The 20729-nt window shown below is 39.8% G+C and overlaps 2 protein-coding genes across 4 annotated transcripts; both read left to right on the top strand.

The window, feature by feature from the left end:
- Positions 1 to 330: 330 nt before the first annotated feature.
- Positions 331 to 13053, top strand: LOC307022761 (uncharacterized protein; the record flags this gene model as incomplete). Its single annotated transcript, XM_079655654.1, has 8 exons — positions 331 to 446; positions 551 to 664; positions 10441 to 10599; positions 10981 to 11055; positions 11355 to 11744; positions 11971 to 12189; positions 12765 to 12837; positions 13002 to 13053. Exons 2-8 carry the CDS (start codon positions 652 to 654, stop codon positions 13051 to 13053), a joined length of 981 nt encoding a protein of 326 aa, XP_079511780.1. The 5' UTR covers positions 331 to 446; positions 551 to 651.
- Positions 12302 to 19113, top strand: LOC307022364 (uncharacterized protein). Of its 3 annotated transcripts, XM_079655148.1 has the most exons (11): positions 12302 to 12837; positions 13002 to 13095; positions 13182 to 13292; positions 13559 to 13646; positions 14026 to 14088; positions 14387 to 14441; positions 14668 to 14759; positions 14974 to 15091; positions 15233 to 15334; positions 15430 to 15600; positions 15774 to 19113. In XM_079655148.1, the coding sequence occupies exons 3-11, from the start codon at positions 13186 to 13188 to the stop codon at positions 16019 to 16021; spliced, it is 1044 nt and encodes a 347-aa protein (XP_079511274.1). In that variant the 5' UTR covers positions 12302 to 12837; positions 13002 to 13095; positions 13182 to 13185; the 3' UTR covers positions 16022 to 19113. The 3 variants fall into 3 exon arrangements, with proteins under 3 accessions (XP_079511274.1, XP_079511276.1, XP_079511275.1); XM_079655150.1 differs by lacking the exon at positions 15233 to 15334; XM_079655149.1 differs by lacking the exons at positions 12302 to 12837; positions 13002 to 13095; positions 13182 to 13292 and having other exon boundaries at positions 13582 to 13912.
- The last annotated feature ends 1616 nt before the right edge of the window (positions 19114 to 20729 follow it).

The raw sequence follows: 20729 nt of genomic DNA, 5'->3' as shown, positions 1-20729 counted from the left end.
GATTCGATCTGATCAGAACAAAGAAAGCACCTTTTGCCTTCCTCGTCAAGACTGTTGATTAAGTTAGTCTGCACACACTCCCCTCCTGTCACACTTTCCTCTTACTATGGCTGTCAGGGCTTTTTCTGTCTAGGCAGTGTGTCTGCCTCCAGCATCTACCTCAAGCGTCCTCTCTTCGTGTGTGTGTGTGTGTGTGTGTCGTTTTTTTAGTATACTTATTTTGTTAAAAATGTGCTGATTTTTGCAGCGGGGGCGATCCAGCAGCGACCGCTCAAGAGGACAGAGACAGAGTGATAACCTCCTGATTCATACAAAGCCCTAACGAGTCGGACAGACACAGCCCCTCTTCATCAGGTCTGGGTCGACCCCTCAACACAGACTCTGCTTGAGAATCAGGTCGATATTGAACTCATCCCCAGACACACTCCTGACGAGTTATCATACCGGTAAATGCCTTTTATGGTTATTTTATAAGATGAGCGCTAAATGAATTGTTTGCTAAATGTATAATCCTTTGTTCAAAAATACTTATCCTCTTTTTTCTCTATAGAGCTATCCCCTATTATCAAGAGGACCCCTGCTGCTGTTACGGTCTACTTTTCGGTCACACCAACTGAAAAAGCTGGACGGGTCTCATGTAAACTGCTACTGATGTATCCGAATGGTATGTTTGCTTTATGTCCATAAATGTAGAAGCGGTGTGAAATGTTTCTTCAGTGGTGCCACATCTATTTTTGATTTGTTTTGGGTTTTTTTTTTTTGAGGGTGAATGATTTCATAAAAGGTCAAACATGGATGATTTAACAGATGTAGACAGGTCTTTTCTTCGGGATATACATAACATAAGTGAGCTAAGCAGTGATGAGGATTACAGGTATGAAGACCTGTCATTTCCTCGGGGGTCGGGCAATATCAGTGAAATAGCAGGCTCAACTGAAAACGAATATCCTAGCCACTCAGAAGCAGAACCCCACACAGCTAGAGAACTGTCTTTTCTTGAGGATATGCGAAACATGCATGAGCTAAGCAGTGAGGGGGAATACGCTTTTGGAGACATGTCTTATCCTCCGTGTTCAGGCAGTATCAGTGAATCAAATGACGAAGCAACAGTTGCATGCATACATTCCCCCTCCTCTGAAACAAACTCAATCTCTCCAGCATTAAATGACGCGATGGAATGGGCACTAGACTCTTACCAGAACCGGGGGTTTTTAAATCAGCTCCCAGACGATGTACTCCATCTGAATGGACAAAATAGCAAAGCTTCAGTCAATGCCGAACTACCATTTTCCACCGTGCAAGATGGTGGTTATATTAGTGACACTCCGAGTGACTCTGAATCATCAGTCTACACAGTCCAAAATGGTGGATATATTAGTGACACTCCGAGTGACTCAGAATCACCAGTTTCCTCCATGCAGAATGGTGGACATGTTGATCAGAATGGCATTCCGAGTGACTCAGAATCACCAGGCCCCTCGTTACAACATGGTGGAGGCGCCAGCCGAAATGCCTCAACATGTGTTTTGTCTCGACCTGTATTCAATAACTCAGAACTGCGTCAGTCTCTAGTCCTAACTCCTCCTAACGATGACGTAGACTTTGCGGCCTATTATGGGGTTCTGATGAACAATGTACATGATATGCTACGTGAGGCTTTTGCACGGGCAGAGAGGGAAGATATTGTACAAATTGAACAGCAAGGTGAACAGCTACAGGCTAACGTGTCAGCCATTTTAAATGCCCATGGTGATAATAATCTGAATGATTTTGAGGATGCCCTGTTCAATGCAATGCAGTCAAATTTGGAGGTAATGGCAATCTTGAACTCGCGGTGCAAATTGTTCAATCCACCCGTGGCGGTGGTGAGAAACGATTGGCTAGTAAAATGTTGGACAATGAAATTGTTGAAAAGAAGCATTTTCTGTACGTTTTTCACAACCACTCCAATCAGCTGTGTTTTGCTATTAATTTAGCCATGTTGTTGCATAACAACATCACTGATAGCTAAGCTTATGAACGCGGTATACAGGTTCAGAGGAGGGTGGGTCTGACAGATCAGACAGCTGTGACATTCAACGACATTGATAAATTAGAAGAGTTTAAAATGCAAGATTGTGGTGTTTTACCGAGGCGATGATGATCGTGCCCACTGTAAATTCCAGACAGACGGCCCCAAACGAGACAAAACTGTGTTTTTGTTCCTCTTTAAAAACCATTATTATGGGATTAAAAACATGAAGGGGTTTTTAGGCTCTCCATATTTCTGTGAACATTGTTATACAGGCTACAGCTCGCAGTGGCATCATTCCTGTACTGGTCATTGTTATGTCTGCCTTTACCCCTCATGTACTCGGGAAGAGTATAAACACATCTTTTGTAAAGATTGTAACAAAACGTGCCATACGGTTGGCTGCCACTCTCGACATAAAAAACAGACACAGAGAGCATCAGGCATTGCCAGTAACTGCGATTTACACAAAAAGTGTGTAGATTGCCAACTTTCTTACTACACCCCCAAGAGTAGTGCAGATAAAACAAACAAGTGTGCGGTGAAAAAATGTAAAACATGCGGCGAGAAATTACCCTCTGCTTCTACATGCGAGGGTGAAAAACATCTGTGTTACATCGGAGTGTTACCCAAAGAGACAGAACACAATGACAACATTGTGTTTTATGATGTTGAAACAATGGCGGGGGCAGACGGTGTACATGCCCCCTTTCTGGTGTGCACAAAAACCCTTGCGGGCGAAATTTGGGTCGCTGAGGGTGCCGACTGTGCGCTGCAGTTTCTGGCACATTTTAGGTCCCCCAAATTCAAAAATGCAACCTTCATCGCTCACAATGCTAAGGGTTTTGACAGCTATCTCATCGTCAATGCAATGATTGAGCAAGGGCTAAAACCCTCCTTGATAATGCAAGGAAGTAAAATGATCTATTTTACTGACCAGGATTTCGGGCAAAAGTACATAGACTCTGTCTTATCTCTCTATGCGTTTAGCAGCAATGCCAAAAGCTTTGGGATTTGAAGATAAAATCAAGGGGCATTTCCCTCACGGTTTCAGCTCTAAGGCCAATCTGAGTTATATCGGACCTTACCCGCCAGCACACTGTTATGGGATTGAACGCATGACAAATGATGAAAAGAGTGACTTTTTCACATGGTTTGAGACGGTGCGCACAGGTACTTTTGATTTTCGAAAACAGGCATTGCTTTACTGTAAAAACGATGTTGACATTCTTGCCCAGGGCGCCACTTTATTTCGAAAATGGTTTCTCGAGGAGACAGGACCCCTTTGTCCCTTTTTGTTTTTGTTGGACCCCTTTGGTCGGGGGACCATCGCTTCTGCGTGTATGAACGTTTTTACAACAAACTTTCTACCGCCCAAAACCCTGGCAATTCCCCCACCCGACGACTACCGCCTTGAAAACAAGACGTACTCGGACGCAGGTATTCAGTGGCTAGAGTGGGTAGCACAAACCGAAGGTGTATTTATTCAACATGTGTTGAATGAGGGTGAGAAATGGGTGGGTCGTTTTGTCGTGGACGGTTTTGCTGAAGTTGCGGGGGCAAAGATTGTATGGGAATTTCTTGGTTGTTTCTATCACCAGATCCAGCCAAAAGACAAGTGTCAAAACTATGTCTCAACAGTTTCGGGGGCAAATTTGCCCAGAGAAGCAATCTGATTCAGACTAAGATTGTGACCAAAACAGAAGAATTTCTTAACCTCTTGTTTTTATCTAAACATAAGGTTAAGTATTTCTCATTCCTCAACGACAGGACGGCTCTTGTTCAGTGGTGTTACGGAGAAAATTGCTATTCTCCTCCCAACAAGGTAGATAACATATTCAGTGCAGCATTCACCACAGCGTATGCCTGACTGAAACTATACAGTGAGTTGGAGAAATTACAGCACAGAGTTTTCTACTACGACACAGATAGTATAATCTATGAGACAAGACAGGGGGAGACTCCACTGCCCATGGGGGTTTATTTGGGGGATCTGACAGATGAACTGGGGGGCGACACGATTGAAGAGTTTGTTTCAGCAGGGCCTAAAAGTTATGCTTACCAAACCAAAAATCAGAAAAAGGTTGTGATGAGAGTGAAAGGGATCACACAAACGCACGAATGTTGTGAAAGAGTGAACTTTGACAGTCTAACACAAGGGTTGGGAACCTCCGGCCCCCGGGCCGTATACGGCCCGCAAGACCATTTGCTACGTCCCTCGGGGTAATTTATAAACACACGCAAAAAATTAAAGAAATCTAGACCGCAAAAAAACTAAACAGGCGAGTGCCTGTTTTTCCCAACCTGATCTCACCAGAATGCGTGACTCCTCCACGACTCCTTAACACCGCATTGCGCAACCCAGTCTCATGGCATTTCATGTTCACCAACACGATTTTTAATCTATTGATTAGTGTTCACCAACACGATTTTCCCCTTTTTTTCGTGTTGCACAGCACGATTTTAAAAGCAATGTATTTCTATTGGTAGTCTCACGGCATTACGTGTTATAGGAAGACCGGAAGCTGTGTGGTTCATAAAAGCATGTTCTTACTCAATATCAAGCCACAATTATTGCTTTTATTTTAAATCGTATAATTTCGGACTTTTGTTGCCGTCTGTGAGGAAAATAAATGGGGCTGAGAGCCTCAGGATACTGAAATCTGTATATTTGTGAAACTTTTGTTCCTTCTAAGTTATTCTTTTCAAAATAACACACTGTTATTTACTCACCAATAACACACAATTATCCTTGTTTTTATTTATTTGTTTAATTCCATAATCTCTGGCTTTTTTGGCATCCGTCAGGAACTGAATTTCAAAATAAAAATAACCGGAAACAGACGTAGGCATTTCGAGCGATTACCCAAGATCCTCAGCTATGGTTTAAGCTCGCCGATTGGATGTTTTAGCCGCAATGCATGCTGGGATTTGGTGTTTATATGATATGAAATCCGGAAAACATTTTAAAAGAATAAAATAATACTTAATTCCGTGTGTTCTTGCTTTTCTCTTTGAAAGTCATCACATAACGACATTGTAATACACGGTTCAGCTGCATTAAATATTACAGATCTGCCGTAGTTCTTTATTTATAGAGCCCTGATGAGAAGACCTTTGGAAAAACTGGAAGAAATGCCGCCGAAACTGAAGACTTGACGTGGATCATATATATATCAACAATTAAACAACATCTTCAATTTTTCTTCACACAATTCGTCTCCTTGCAGTATCAACACTAATTCGGCTGACTTTTACATTTGATCCAATTGGTAGATAGGTTATATTTACACCATAACGGTGCACAGCTGATATAAAAGGACTTTTAGTTTTTAAAGATATTACTGATTTTCTTTGAATATAAGAATGTAAATACTGAGTCTGAAATAGTATAGCAATATGCTGTAAAATGATGTGAAAGCATGAATAAAACTACACATCTTCAGATGTTGTACATACATAAGTTTCCTACACTAATAATAACAAGTTATTATGGGTGTGTGCACCTTGTGTGCACCGCCTAGTGGTTAAAGCATGTTATTGAATTATTTTTTTTGTGTGTTATATTTGATTAAAAAAATATTAAGAGTACATACTTTCATAGGGGGAAAGTAGAAGGTCTGTGATAGAAATATAGAATATAAAAAATCAAGAAGATACTGTAAGTGATCTCTACAATAAAACAGTTTAGTGCTGGATGTACAAAGATATTAATATGAGGATGTGCGAAACAGAAAAACAAATTAACCTTTATTCAAACATTAAATAATACTTTAGATTAAGGTCTTCTTTTAAATAAGAAAAAAGCTTTGGGGGTATCTACAGATAAATATTAAGCCTGACAAAGTACTTAACGTCTAATATATTGCTTTCCTGCAATGTTGACTATGTTGAAGCACTTATTTTAACTGATATCATACATATGAATTATACTCTTATGTATGTAGATAGTATAAGACATGTGCAGAATATGACAGTTTAATGGTGGTGGTACCATGGTGGTACACACATATTGATAGATGTCTTGTAATGTGCTGTTGAGGAACCTGTGACCCAAGTTTTTCATTCATTGCATACACAGTTGTGTATTATGATATGTCAATAAACCTTTGAAAATCTTGAAATCTTGAAAGGGATGTGCAAAATAGCCATTATACAGTCTTTAATTAACTATTAGTAGAGAATAACAAGTAATGAATATACTTTATTACTCGTTTCCATTCATGTCAATTGCAGATAAATGTTTAGTCTTCTCAAGCACCAACTATCAAATATCTCTCCTGATTGTTGGCACTTGACAATCACCTTTCCTGAATTTTACTCAGGTGTAACTAAAGTCTGCTTTTAAGGGTTGTTTATATTTCACATCATTAATCAGAATCTGCAAAGTAACTCAAATAAATGTAGTGGAGTAAAAATACCAGGTTAACCTCTGAATTGTAGTAGAGTAGAATTACAAAGTAACAATGAGCTGTCATGTGGGTATATATTAATGCTGCGCATTATGGACACAAGCGATTTTCACCCATTTATTAATTATATGTTTTACATTTGATAACACCAATGTGTTTAATACTGGCAACTTCTAATTGTGGGAAAAACGAAAACGTTCAGTAGAGACGTCCCATAGCATGTGTAGTCCTGGGGGGGCGTTCGATTCCAGTTTTGGATAACATCCAATCCCAGATCTTGAAGATTAATCACGGGGACTCTAGTCCTAAACGATAGCTGGGTATTATGGGTAGTGTAGTGTCTTCGGCTATCCTGAACTCGAAATGCGTACATCTGTTTCCGGTTATTTTTATTTTGAAATTCAGTTCCTGACGGATGCCAAAAAAACCAGAGATTATGGAATTAAACAAATAAATAAAAACAAGGATAAATGTGTGTTATTGGTGAGTAAATAACATTGTGTTATTTTGAAAAGAATAACAAATTATAAGGAAAAAAAGATTTACATATACAGATTTCAGTATCCTGAGGCTCTCAGCCCCATTTATTTTCCTCACAGACGGCAACAAAAGTCCGAAATTATACGATTTAAAATAAAAGCAATAATTGTGGCTTGATATTGAGTAAGAACATGCTTTTATGAACCACACAGCTTCCGGTCTTCCTATAAGACGTAATGTCGTGATACTACCAATAGAAATACATTGCTTTTAAAATCGTGCTGTGCAACACGAAAAAAAGAGGAAAATTGTGTTGGTGAACACGAATCAATAGATAAAAAATCGTGTTGCTGAACACGAAATGCCGTGAGACTGGGTTGCATTGCGTGGTGGAGTCACGGAATCTTTTATATTTGCGTGTCGGCACCACGCAAACAACCCCAATTTAAAGTGAATGAGGCTCCTTTGTCGTGGTGCACACACGCATTTCTATAACGTCCTGCAGTGAGCTTTTTATTCTATAAAACGTTTTAAAAATCGACTTTATAGCTTGTAGTAACTCACGGGAGGCTTCTTTTATTTTATTTGTATTCATCATTTTTATTTTTCGTCAGAAGGTATTATGGTGCATTATTTACCAATGTTTGTTCTCAAAAAACGGTGCATTTTTATTAAATTTGTTATTTTCTAAGGAAGGCCAGAGCTTCAGCTGTGTCAAATAGATTGTTCCCTTTTAGTTTACGTTATTTAAAAGACAATTACATTCATATTTGATCATTAATAGTAATAATAATCATTTTTTTTATAACGATAAACCAGAAGAAGATGCCGTCGTTACCACGGCAACGTTATGTCGTGCTTGACGGCAGTGACGTAGCCACGTGACGTTGCCCACGATGACGTCACTTTCATTCATTTCATCTCACAACGGACTACAGTAATTATCTAAAATCAAGGGGAGTTTATTTCTTTAAAACACGAAATGATATTGCTTTTATTTATTCCACTGTAGCACAGTCTCTATAGTGTTTCATTCCTGGATATTATGTTGATTTTTGTAGTGTCTTTAGCTTTTACAATAGGCTACGCGCAAGCTAGCGGCCACGTTCAGCTAGCCTCCGGCTTTCCGGTCAAAGTTTGTAGCTGGATAGCATTTATAGTTTATACAGCTGGATAGCATTTATAGTTTATACAGCTAAATGACATTAGCTGTCCCCGGCACAGTTGGATAGTGGAGGTGCCTGCTAGAAAAAATATGTTTAAATGCTTGTATTTGCCCATGTGTTGTAAAGACAGCTTTCAACACAGAGTTGTAATAGTGGAATCGGCGATGGAGTGGAACAAAAATGTGGACCTGGAGTTTTTCCAGAGGATTTGACTGGCCAGTGGGGACATTGGGATTGTTACATTGTAGAATTAAATTATATAGTAGAAGATATAAGATATATAAATTATACTAAATTATTATTGCATAATAGAGTAATGCACAGATTAATTATTATTGCACTCTCTTCATTTTGTGTATTGTTTGTATATTGTGTCTGTATTGTTTGTATGCCATGTCCCTCATAATATAACAATATGCACAGTATAAATTATACTAAATTATTATTGCATAATAGAGTAATGCACATATGTTACTGTTATTCTAAATAATCCTAATCATGTTTTTATTTTTCCTGTTTTACAGCTTGTTTACAACTCTATCACCAACACACACATATCCACACACACGCACACACATATAAAACCAACAGCACTTTTAAGAGCCACTCTCTCTCTCACTGTCTCTTTTTCTATCACTCTCTCACTTTCTCTTTCAATCACTCTCTCACCTTCTCTTTTTCAATCACTCTCTCTCACTTTCTCTTTTAATCACTCACTCTCTCTTTGTATGCCATGTCCCTCAACCGTGAAGTGAGGGTCTTTGAGGATCCCAATGAGGCCAGGATGCACATGACAGCATTGATTAGCGAGGCTTTTGTCCATGAGGCCAGGGTGAGGCTTTTCATGATAAGCAAATACCCAAGTCTGTAATATAATCATTGCTATTGCTTTTTATTGATGTAATGTAAAGGGTCCGTTAGACCTTTTTATGCAACCGTTAAATAATTGCTCAAATATAAGAGCTGCTGTCTTGTGTTGTATTACAACTTTGTTGTTGATCTCAACCTCTGAAAAAATATAGGCTGCCATGGCCACTGAAACTCCTGCCATCCCTTGAAGGATTATTTGAATTATTTGAAGTATTAAAGTAACGTGTTATGGCAGGAAAGTTAAATCTGGTATATTCATTTTAATGTCACCTTATATATATTCATGTGTGTTAAATTTGAAGGGACAAAGTATATTTTCCCTCCCCAATATATTGAGGTGAAGTCTTTGTGTTTAGAGAAGGATGGGAGCAGGGGACATCCTAATTTGGGGATAGCTCCAAGACTCTGGAATGTTTCCCTCATAAAAGAAGAGTGTGCGTTACACATGCTTGGGGCAAATATGTGTGTTTTCATTGCAGTAAATATATGTGCTACATGATTACTGTTCAACTATACCTCTGTTCTTATTCTTTCATGTGTGGGTACTAAATGGCTACAAACATTGTGGAGAAATTAGCTTAAACATGTTTTATTACTCTATGAAATGGAAGCAGCTTTTATGATAGGGATGAGAGAGCATTTTCAGCATATCAATTATCAGGGAAATCTACTTGTTTTCAATAGATGTGTGTGGTTAGTTACTTTGTATTAATAATAACAGTATGTGTAAAGGAAGCTGGAAATATGCAATGTGAAACCTTTTATTTGAAGTAAAGATGTGAACAATAGCTCAAACAAATGGAAAGGCGGTAGGACAAATGAGTGTGTTCTCTATATTAGGCCTGTGTGAAGTTTGACTATTTGAAAAGCATCTCTAATACTGCTTAAGAGCATAGGTAATGTGTTCCTCGTTATTATTGATATGAAAGTAATAAACATGTATTACGTATATTTAGCCAACTATAACAACTATATCTTAAAACATACTTTTAACTTGTGTGTGGCAGCCTGAGGCGGGAAGATGGACACAGGGACAAAGGGCCATAAAGGGGATGTGTGTGTGCTGGCTGCAAGATGTGAAATAAGATAAGGAAACTTGTTGTTTAGAGCAGGTTCGTACCAGACACCAAAAGGTGTCTGGTCTTCGTCAAACTGAAAGAGACTTTTTGTTTCCGGGTTTCTTCTGCTGTGTCGCACTGATTGGGTGCGACAGGCCATGTGTTGGTCTCTCCCAATAAGATGACCTCTGGGGGAAAGCACGCACACACCTCCTCCTGTGTTTTAGTATGAAAGCCTGTGTTTTCCTTTGGTTCGCGCTCTTGTTTTTGACCGGCCGTTCCTGAGAACTGTCTCACACGTGGTAGAACCTGAGCCCGGAGTACTCTGCAGAGTGTTTCGTGATTCCTTTGTATTTGTATTGTTACCTTGTATCATTAAAACAAGATTATTGTTTCACTTGCATTCTGGTGTTTCTTAATCCCTTTTTTACGAATTTACCCAGCTTATCAAACGACACGCGGAGACGAGGTTGGTTTTAAACATCCTCCAAATCTCCAACACCCTCCGAAAAAGAAAAGAAAAAGCAGGAAGAGACCCCTTTCTAATCCAGTGGTCACAAGCAGACGTGAGAGACAACGGGAAACTCAACGCTCCGCATCAGGTTTGTTCTTTACTATATCATGATTTCTAAATCTAAGAATAAAGATAATTCATAACAAAGTTATTTTGGTGTACACAGTAAGAAAGTATGTAATGTAAAGATACCTCTTGACAAATCTGTTGCAATGTTTAAAACATTTTCAAATTTAAATCAAGATATTGTAAGAGCCTGTGACTGATAATCCTTGCTTGTGTTGTATTTTTGAACATGTGTACCTCGATTTGGATAAAAGTATGCCAAATGTAAATTGTCATTGTGATGCTTTGGTAATATGTTCTTAGTTTCATTACCTGCAGTCCTTACAGAGCATTTTCATATTATAATTAATTGGTGTAATTTTAGATTGATTGAAGGGTTAAGCAAACATGACTGTCTCTGCAGCTTCACGAGCCAGAAGAGACGATCCTGTGCATGAGGAAGGCCTTCAGCTAGAACATCAAGAGTTTGGTAGTCTTGGTGAGTATATTGATTATAACAGCAGTTGACTGGCACTAAAGTTTTTCCCAATTTTTCCATTTTTATACTCATCTAGTTAATCATAATAAAGTATTGAGTGTTGACTGTTTCATGACAAGTGAATGTATATTTGGTATAAGTATCACTTGCTAATATTGCTTTGGATGCATATAATGATTCATAGCATGTTGCTATTATTAGTCTGCATATATTTTTCCAACTCAAAAGTGTTTCAGTATACTACCTTAATATCCATCATACCAGTTTTAGGGTGTCTTAACAGCTGTTTTATGTTTTAGAAACACATCTCCAAGAGTTAAGGGACACCCTAACTGCAATCCAGGTTCTGGGGGCAATAGACGGAACGGTTTCTGCTTGGGCACAAAGACAGCTTCTCACAGATGTGAGAATGAAAACTGCTATGCCAATGCTTTTTAATGCAAAACTCTCAGCTGAGAGAATAGCCATTCAGAAGTGCCACAGATGCTGTGCAGAAGAAGCGGCTATTAGGTGCCTGGACTGTGTTCCACTGGACATGGAGTTCCTCTGTGCAACTTGTGACATGGAGGCCCACAAGAGGAATATCTTCCACTACAGAGAGGCTGTGTTCAATGGATTTCTGGAGCCCATTCCCCCTAGAACTGCTGTGGTGGTGGATGAAAATGGCCAGCCTCAGTTTTGTGAACAAAGTATGTAAAGATTAACATTACATTACAATGTCCCATTATAGTGTAGTTCCCAAAATTAAGTGTGAATGGGAAGTGTACATAGCTGATTGAAAAAAGTATGATTGGTTTTGACTAGGGCTGCAAGATATGCGGAAATTATGCAAAATGTTATTGAATATCTTGATAATCTGGAGAATCAAGGAAAAACTGTAAATACACCCTTCCTAATTTATTTTCTATATTGCAGTATGTCAACTGCCTGTTCCTACTCCAAGGTCAATCTGTGAATGCTCTGATGACGTCACAGTTACTCCTTGGAAGCATATGTCTGTGGTCACCATCAACGGAAATTTTTCTGAAAGCCCTTCTTTTTGTACAAGTAGTATTGTACAGCAGAGTTTTACCACTTTGTGCAACGCAAAGATTTTTATCACCTGGTCATTTTCAGACAACACCCAAATGCCATGTCAAATAGCTAATATATCATATATGCACATCTATGTATAAAATACAATATGTTAAGGCAAACTCAGAGTTTGATTTCCGAAATACCTTTTACTTTGTCCATTTGTTCACAGGACGATGCAATGTCTGCTTGCCTCGGAAATCCTGTCCATCCTGCTCTGCAGAATGGACTCCTGAGGTTAAAGACCTGCTTTTGTATCGGTACTGGCCAGCTAGCACCAGCTGCCAGACGCTTTACAAATATGATATGTTCACCTCATTCGAGCACATGAAGGCGACAGCACCAGCCATGTCCAGGCAGGCATTTCTGAAAATGTTGGAGCACAGATCTGTTAAAGCTGGATGGGTAAATCCGCCTGAATCACACGGAAACATACAAAAAACAATATCATATTACTTTACCATATCATTAATTGTTGGCATTGCTTTCAAAACAATTACTAATCCACTTTTAATAAATCAATATACAGACAGGTAGTATCTGTGCTGATACATTTCAGCGAATCTTCTTCGAGTTTTGCTTCTGTCAGTACAAACAAGAGGATATGTGCCAGGTCCATCAATTTGTTTGTCCAGCATGTTCTCCAGACATGTTGGCTGTCTGCTGTGATGGAAACCGCAAGCATTACCGCTTTTCCAAGTCAAAAGGGTAGGTATAGGTATTAATGAAAATGATAAAGAACACACCGCTAATATAAATAGTAACCCTTGGGGTTGTGTTTGAGTAGCCATAACAGACATTAAAACAAATCATAGTAATGTAGTGCTTTGTGATTTTTATTATTGACCTGTATGTTAACTTATCATGGACAGGACTGAGGAGTCGCCAATCTATGAGGGCTTATTCCTGTCCAAGGACGAGTAAGTCGCAACATTTGTTGACCTTGTCAGAGGCAACATGAAAAGTGTACGTTTTTTTTTATTATGATTGTTGCAGTTACACCTGTGGTGTTCTTTTTGTCAAAACTTGTTTGTAATAAACTGACTTTATAGGGAAATGACAGTGCCGTCTGTGGTACTGCCAAATTCACCGCTGGCAGAGAGATGTCATAAAAAGTCTGGTGCCCAGATAGACGAGGAGGGCATTCAAGTGGCAGTTTGCAGGTATGTATTTGTAAGTGTGTCTGTGTGTGTATATGTGTTTGGTTCTTGAGTCTGGTCTCATTATTTCAGTTTTAATAGCAATCTAAGTATTTGTAAGAATTGGAAGCATTAAACACGTTTGATGGTGAAGCGGAATTTATCCCTCATTTGTAGCATCCAAGTGTTATTTTTTGTTATAGCCACCTAGATGACAGAGATGAGTGCTTAAGCCAGGCCTTGCTGTGTCAGTTTATTATTAACAACTAGATTTTCTTCTGATTAATCAGACATGGGTTTCTCTTACGAGGACTGAACCACTTCCGTGGAGAAATATACGCTTACCCAATGTTTCTCCAAAAAGAGATGTCGAAGAAGGTAAATGTTGACTTCTTCTGTATGGATGTAACATGCAGGTAATCCTCACTGTCATATTGCACATCCACAACAATGTTTAAAATGGCCTATGCCTCAGCAGTCATTTTAGATGATATTGATATTGTCACAAAATGCTGCTCCTGCTTCTTATGTACTGGCCATACCTTAACAAAATAGCCGGGGGATTACCAGAGCTTCTGCCGTTGACCGAAATGAGGCCATTTCTTAGCGTGATGCATGCTAAAGCCCATACAGCAAAATGCGAGGTACATAACACCTTTAATGCAAATGATTTTTAAATGTTGTGCATGGCATGCCTTATTGGATATCAAACACTTCTAAAGAAATGCTACATAACACTACTTGCGCTGTGTTGCAGGTGAGATGGGGTGGCAGAAGTCAGGACGGAGCAGGAAACACAGTGGGAGAGAAAGTAGAGCAGGTATGTTATTAATGGCATTATTGTAACTGTATGGATACAAGAAGTCTTAATAGAAAGCAGTACAAATATGTATGTGTCATCTCAGTGACAAGCCTGTTGATTAGTTGAAAGCATATCCTTTATGTCCGAGTTAAAATGAAAGATAGACAGCTCATATGTTCAGCAACACTACATGCATGCATATTGTAGGAAGTCAGTACACAAGTTTTCTCTTAAACCATCCAGTTCAAGATCTATGATGTGTAGGTGATATTGTTATGTAATGGTGACCGAACATTAATTGTAACATTCATTATAGGTGAACAGCTTTCTCTCCAGGGCAGCTCTGGTCACAAAATACATAACAAAAGCAGGTTGGTATTAACACTACACACTGTGATAAGGCAGGCCTGATAAGTCTTTTACAGAGAGTTCCCTCCTTAAAAACGTTATTGGGGTATTACTGTACTGTAATTACCAGTTCAACAACCTTTCAACGATTGGGTTTAGTCATGTCTATCAGGTTTCTCACTCAGTATTGCCTTTTTGATGTGAATACTTACTTTTTTGTTTGTGGATATATTTGTTGTCTTTTTTTAGGAAGAGTGAACATGCTCACTCAACAGGCCATGGGTTGCAACAGAAGGAAGAGGGACAACCTTCATCAAGTTTTAGCCCACAGATATGTCAAAGTAAGGGCAAATTACAATTGTCTTCTCATCTGACATTACATATTTATGAAGGATGTCTGCAATGTTCTCCCTTATCCACACTTCCTCTTGCAAGTCAGATGGTGTCATGGAATGTTTCAACTGTTCTTCTGAAGGTCTTGTACTGAAAACTGGTGTTCTTTGCATTATGGTGTTGCATGGTGCTTTTCGCTGACATTTTCTTTTTTTTGTAAAGATCACAGAGAGGGCAAAGGTGGAAGCTGCCAGCTTCAGCGACTTCAAAAAGGAGCACAACCTTGATCAGGAGACCATACAGCAGTGGGTGTATGATGTCAGGCAATGGGCAGTCACAGGTAAGATATACCACAGGTTTTCCATATATACATCTGTTAATTACTGTACGTTTAGACACACAATATAAGTTGGCCATATGTTGAAACTGAGACTGTCACTGATTCTATCTCTTCTCCAATTGTTTTTTTGCAACTATTTAGAGAGATTCTACGCCCCAAGGTGTACTGAAGGACTGAGGGTGGATATTGAGAACATCACCGTCACTCTTTTGCGCAGGAAGCAAGATCTGTATCGTCAGCATGGTTTGTTGTCAAACGTAGTTATTGAAATTACCTTTCAAAAACAACAAAAACATTCTGGCACCATGACACAGTTTTGTTTCCGTTTCACTTTGCAGACAGCAACCAGGCAAGGCAAAGGAAGAGGAAGAGAATGAGAGAGCTGAAGAAGAAGCTTCGCGAAAAAGTTGTGCAATACAACACAGGAGTGCATGAAGAACAGATCGACGAGGAGTTGGCTTGCAGTCTGACAGAGGGCTACATCTTACCATGGGAGAGGCATGCAAATGGTAGGATAATTGCTAGTTTGGCTTGTTGTTTTTTTAGTCTATACCAAAATATGAAAGAACCAATGCTATCGCTACAAAGATTTGTGTCTCAGAAATGAAAATCATTCTGTAATTATATAATATATGAATAAATATTCCTTGTCCACCACTCCATTCCTTTCCTCAACCTAAAGGCAACACCTTCAGGTTGAAGAGGTCTGTCTTTGACCAGGTAATGCTGGTCAGACGTTTGGAGGAGGAGCAGAGCATCCTGGTGAAAGAGATGTCGCAGCACATCATGTTCCTTCTGAAGGAAGTGCAAGAAGTGGAAGCACTCAGAGGACAGACTTTGGAGGGCATCAAAACCAGCAGTATGTCTGAGATCTTAACATTTGAATATTTTCATCCACTCTTCAACACATTGTATGTCTTACATAAGTAGAACACATCTGTCACTGTGTCAGGCCGAAGTGAAATAGTAAATTACTGAAACTATTCATTATCAAGATCATAATCGATTATTTTCTGTCTATTGACTATTTGTTAAGCACTATATAAACATTAATCAACATGTCCCATTTGGCACCCAATATATAATAACATCCTTCAGTTTAAGACGGATTTACCTATTTTGTACATATGCAGTATTGTACAATGACCTGACCTACGGTGACCTGACAGAGGATGCTGCACATGGGCTCAAGAGTGTCCTCAGTCGGAGGTGGCACTTCCTCAAAAGCCAACACAAACAGGCTGTACATGCGTACAGCGGCGTATTCGCTTTGGAATGCCATGATCTTCAATTACAGCAGGACATTGAGGAGTCGGATGACAATGACTACACTAGCCCTGAGTCTGAGGAAGAAGACCTGTAAAGGTTTCTGCCAAGCAACACAGAGGCACTGGAGAGCTCTTTCACAAGCGACGTGTCACGTCCACATGCACGCCATAATAATGACAAAACACATTTAAAACACACTTAAAGCCATACAAAATAAAGACAGAATGCAGCAGCTCGTCTGGTCTTCAACCTTCCAAAACATTCCCACACCACGCCGCTCCTCCACTCCCTTCACTGGCTTCCAGTAACTGCCAGAATCCACTTCAAGACAATGGTACTTGCGTACCATGCTGTAAATGGATCTGGCCCTTCCTACATCCAGGACATGGTTAAACCGTACACCCAGTGGTTAATTTGAGCCGGATCCGGCCGGAACAGGATCCGGCACCTCTTCATTTTGGCCACCCTGTGTTCCGGCACCTATTTGGGCAGATCCGGTACCTCTCACAAAAACTAAAAATGTAAATGGTTAAAATGAAATAAAATATGCAGATATTAATTTACAGAAAAAATCCCAAGAATTTCATGTCGTTTATTAAGATTAAGATTTGAAAGAGTCGGAGATCTGTGTTGACGCACTGAAAAGCTGGACCAACGGACAAACGTCTTTCACTTTTGAAATTCGCCACATGAGGAGCACGTCGCAGAGAGGAAGAAACGGTGATTCAATGCAAGCATGTCAAAAAGACAGTTAAATTGACTGTCTTTCTTCAAAAAGAAGGAAGAGGTAATAGACACTTCAAAACTAGTCAGAAAAGCCTCCACAAGCAGCGACGAGGGCAGCTGCAGCGGTCATGTTGATGGTCAAAACCAGGAGGAGGTTAGCGCCGCAACAGCTAGCCAGCTAGCTAACCGACAGCTAGCCAAGCCCGGGCAGCGGGTCAGGTTCACCGCCAGCCGGAACAGGAGCCAGCTACCGTCAGCCAGGTGGACCACCAACAGCAACGGGTGGGTACCCTGGCATCAACTAGCCCGGTACAACAGCCGGAGCAAGAGGCGAGCGGAACCGCGACATCAGCTGGCTTACAGCAGGAAGATTCAGTAGGAGAGGAGAGCGCATTGAGCGTAAAAGAGTGTGGGACGTCCAGCGACAGGTCAGTTTTTTTCTAACTGTGGCCAAGAACTTGGAGGACCGTATGTTATCTCAAGGAGGCCGGATGCCAGATAAAACTGGATATAACAAGTTCATTGAGGAGTTGAAGGTGCTTTACGCACAATACTGGCCCGAGGACGCAGGTGCGCTGTATGGAGAGACTGAGGTCGAGTCACTGTGTCAGCGCTTCAACATTGCCAACCCGCGCGCAGTCATACGGGCCTACATAACGTACAGAGACTCAGATGGTAAAGACACCCCCGATGAGCTGATGGAGTTACTTGTTGCTGTCAACAGCATTCCCATTGCAAGTGCTGAATGTGAGCGCGGATTTTCTCAAATGAACTTGATTTGCACTCCCAACCGTAGCTCTTTGCTCACATCTACCATGTCATCTTTACTCTTCCTAAATCTTGTTGGACCCCCCCTGGCTAAATTCAATCCAGTCCCGTACGTGAGGTCCAGGGTGGCCAAAGGACACAGAACTGCCACAGACACACGCAGTAAAAGCAGAAAAAAAGAGATAGAGGACAATCCGGACATGCTCGTGATGTGGGGTGTTTTAAACAACTAAATATGGTGAGCAAACATACTGTCTATTAATAGGCTGCCGTGCCAATCTTTGAATAGGCCTAATAAATATTTTTTTTACACGTTAAACCTGTTGAGAAATTAATTGCTGGCTGTATACTGAAGTCCCACCTGTGGTGATGTGGGCATTTGCCTATGTTGTGCGTACTAGCCAAAACAATTATAAATTATCGTCATAACATTTATACCATGGATACTATTTGAAATTGAGGCTTGCAAGTCCCACAGCGTTGCAAGTGGACATTTTCATGTTGTTTTCAGCACCTTTTCTGTATACGTTCCGGGACCTGTACGCGTCTCGTCATCCCTGAGCTGTCATATGTACTTTGCGTTCCGGCACCTTATGATTTACAAATTAAGCACTGCGTACACCCCAGCACGTGCACGCCGCTCTGCATCAGCCAAACAGCTCGCTGCACCCGCACTGCGAGGGGGACCCAAGTTCCCATCAGCAATTACACGTTGGTTTGCTATCCTGGCTCCAAAATGGTGGAATGAGCTCCCCATTGAAACCAGGACAGCAGAAAGCTTACACATCTTCCGGCGTAGACTGAAAACTCATCTCTTTAGACTCCACTTCGAGCGATAGAATTATTAACAAAGAATTACTAACAAATAACTACTAACAAAGAACTACTAACAAAGAATTACTAACAAAGCACTACTAACAAAGTACTAACAAAGAACTGGCTTATCTGAAGCCAGTTGAGTAGCACTTTAAATGTCTTGGCTCTATGAAACCTGATGTACTTATATGATTCTGCTTTCTTCAAGTTTGTATCTTCCTGGTCGAATGCACTTATTGTAAGTCGCTTTGGATAAAAGCGTCAGCTAAATGCAATGTAATGTAACATTATAAAACACTATATATGAGAACGATATGAAACTATGCGCTTGTTTCGCCCGAGTTCATAGTAATGTGAAAATGTGTTTATATTTTGTACTTCCGTTTATTTAAAGCGCTTTGACTTGCTGATGTGTATGAAAATAAATTGCCTTGCCTTTATATTTAACTGCCTCTTATTACTCAAACAAATGCTATACAATGGTTGTTTTCTTGTCACTGCATTTTGTCATTCATTGATTGTGAACTACTAATGTGAATACATTGTAAATAGTTCATGCAATAACATAATCCTTTATTAGTAACATGTGCATAATGCAGGGTAAATACCAACACATTCTCACTCCCAACTCGTACTTCTAGTTTTGTATTATTTTCTAAACCACAGTGTTATTTACTCAACAATAAGACACAATTATCCTTGTGTTTATTTATTTGTTTGATTGTATAATGTCGGACATTTGGAGTCCATCAGGACCGAGGGTCGGAGCAGCTCATAGAAGTTGCTTTAGAGAATTGTACTCCCGGAAGTAAGTATTCTCTCCGCTATGTTTGACAACCCCCGTGATTAGTCCTCAAGCTGTGATTGGATGTTGGAATGCGCCAAGGGTTACGCCCGTTACGCCGAGTGTCAAACAGCACTTTGAAATGGGATGGAACCACGGCAGACTATCCAAAACTGGACTCGGTCGGGTCCACCCTCCCTCCCCCACCCCGTCCCCAGAACTACACATGCTGGCTATTGTGTGTTTTGCAACATGTTCTATGGCACTTCTCTACTGGGAATTGTAGTTTTATAAGACGTTTTCGTATTTCCCATAATTAGAAGTTGCCAGTATTAAACTGTGTACATCCCTGGAGGTTTAGGGGATAGGAAACACTCACATAAAACATATTAATACATGGGTGAAAATTGCTTGTGTCCATAATGGGCATCATTAATATATACCCACATGACAGCTAAGGTCAGAAGAGTTTTATTTAACAGCTGGTCTTATGTATGTGACCCCTCCTGTTGTTAATTGATAAGCCTGAAACATGCACTGTCAAGGTTCAGAGGCACATTTAGCAAATATGGCAGTAGCCATCGATCATCTTAAGATAAGATATACTTTATTGATCCCAAGTTGGAAACAATTTCGTTACAGCAGCATGTGTAACAGTTGTAAATATGCGGTGGTGTTTATTTGTAAATAATTTAGTATAATCACACAAATTCTTTGTTTTATATTTAATATTTCTCTGTTCCTCATTTATTGAATGTTCAACAAGGTCAGAGATGAAAAAGGTCGGAGATGAAAAACTTGGGTCGCAGGTTCCTACTATCATAGCTTTGTCTGCCACAAAAAAAGTTAAAAAAGTAACCACTTTGATTTAACTAGGCCAGTAGGTAAGGGCTTTCCACTGGATAATAACTGCAGCGATGTATATGTTTTAGGTGAATACACTTTTAACCCTAATTGATGCAGTTAGTCACTTCTTTAATGTTTGTTCTTTCTGATGTAAGGTCAAGGTTGTAACTGTTTGCAATGAAGTTGTGGGGCGCTGAACTGTTCCTTTGATTCTTTTGATATATGATAGTAGTATATCAGATAGCTTTTTTTCTTATTCAAAAGAGGCCTTTAGACAATTAGTTTGTCTGTCTGTGTCTCCTATTAATATCTAAGCCTGACAGGGTATTGATATATTGCTTTCCTGCAATGTTAACTACTGTAGGCTATGTTTAAGCACTTATTTTAACTGATATTATACATATGTATTATACTGTCAGGTATTGAACA

This window comes from Notothenia rossii (assembly GCF_949606895.1).
Source record: "Notothenia rossii genome assembly, chromosome: 10".
Lineage (NCBI taxonomy): Eukaryota > Metazoa > Chordata > Actinopteri > Perciformes > Nototheniidae > Notothenia > Notothenia rossii.
This window is presented reverse-complemented; position numbering and strand designations above follow the sequence as displayed.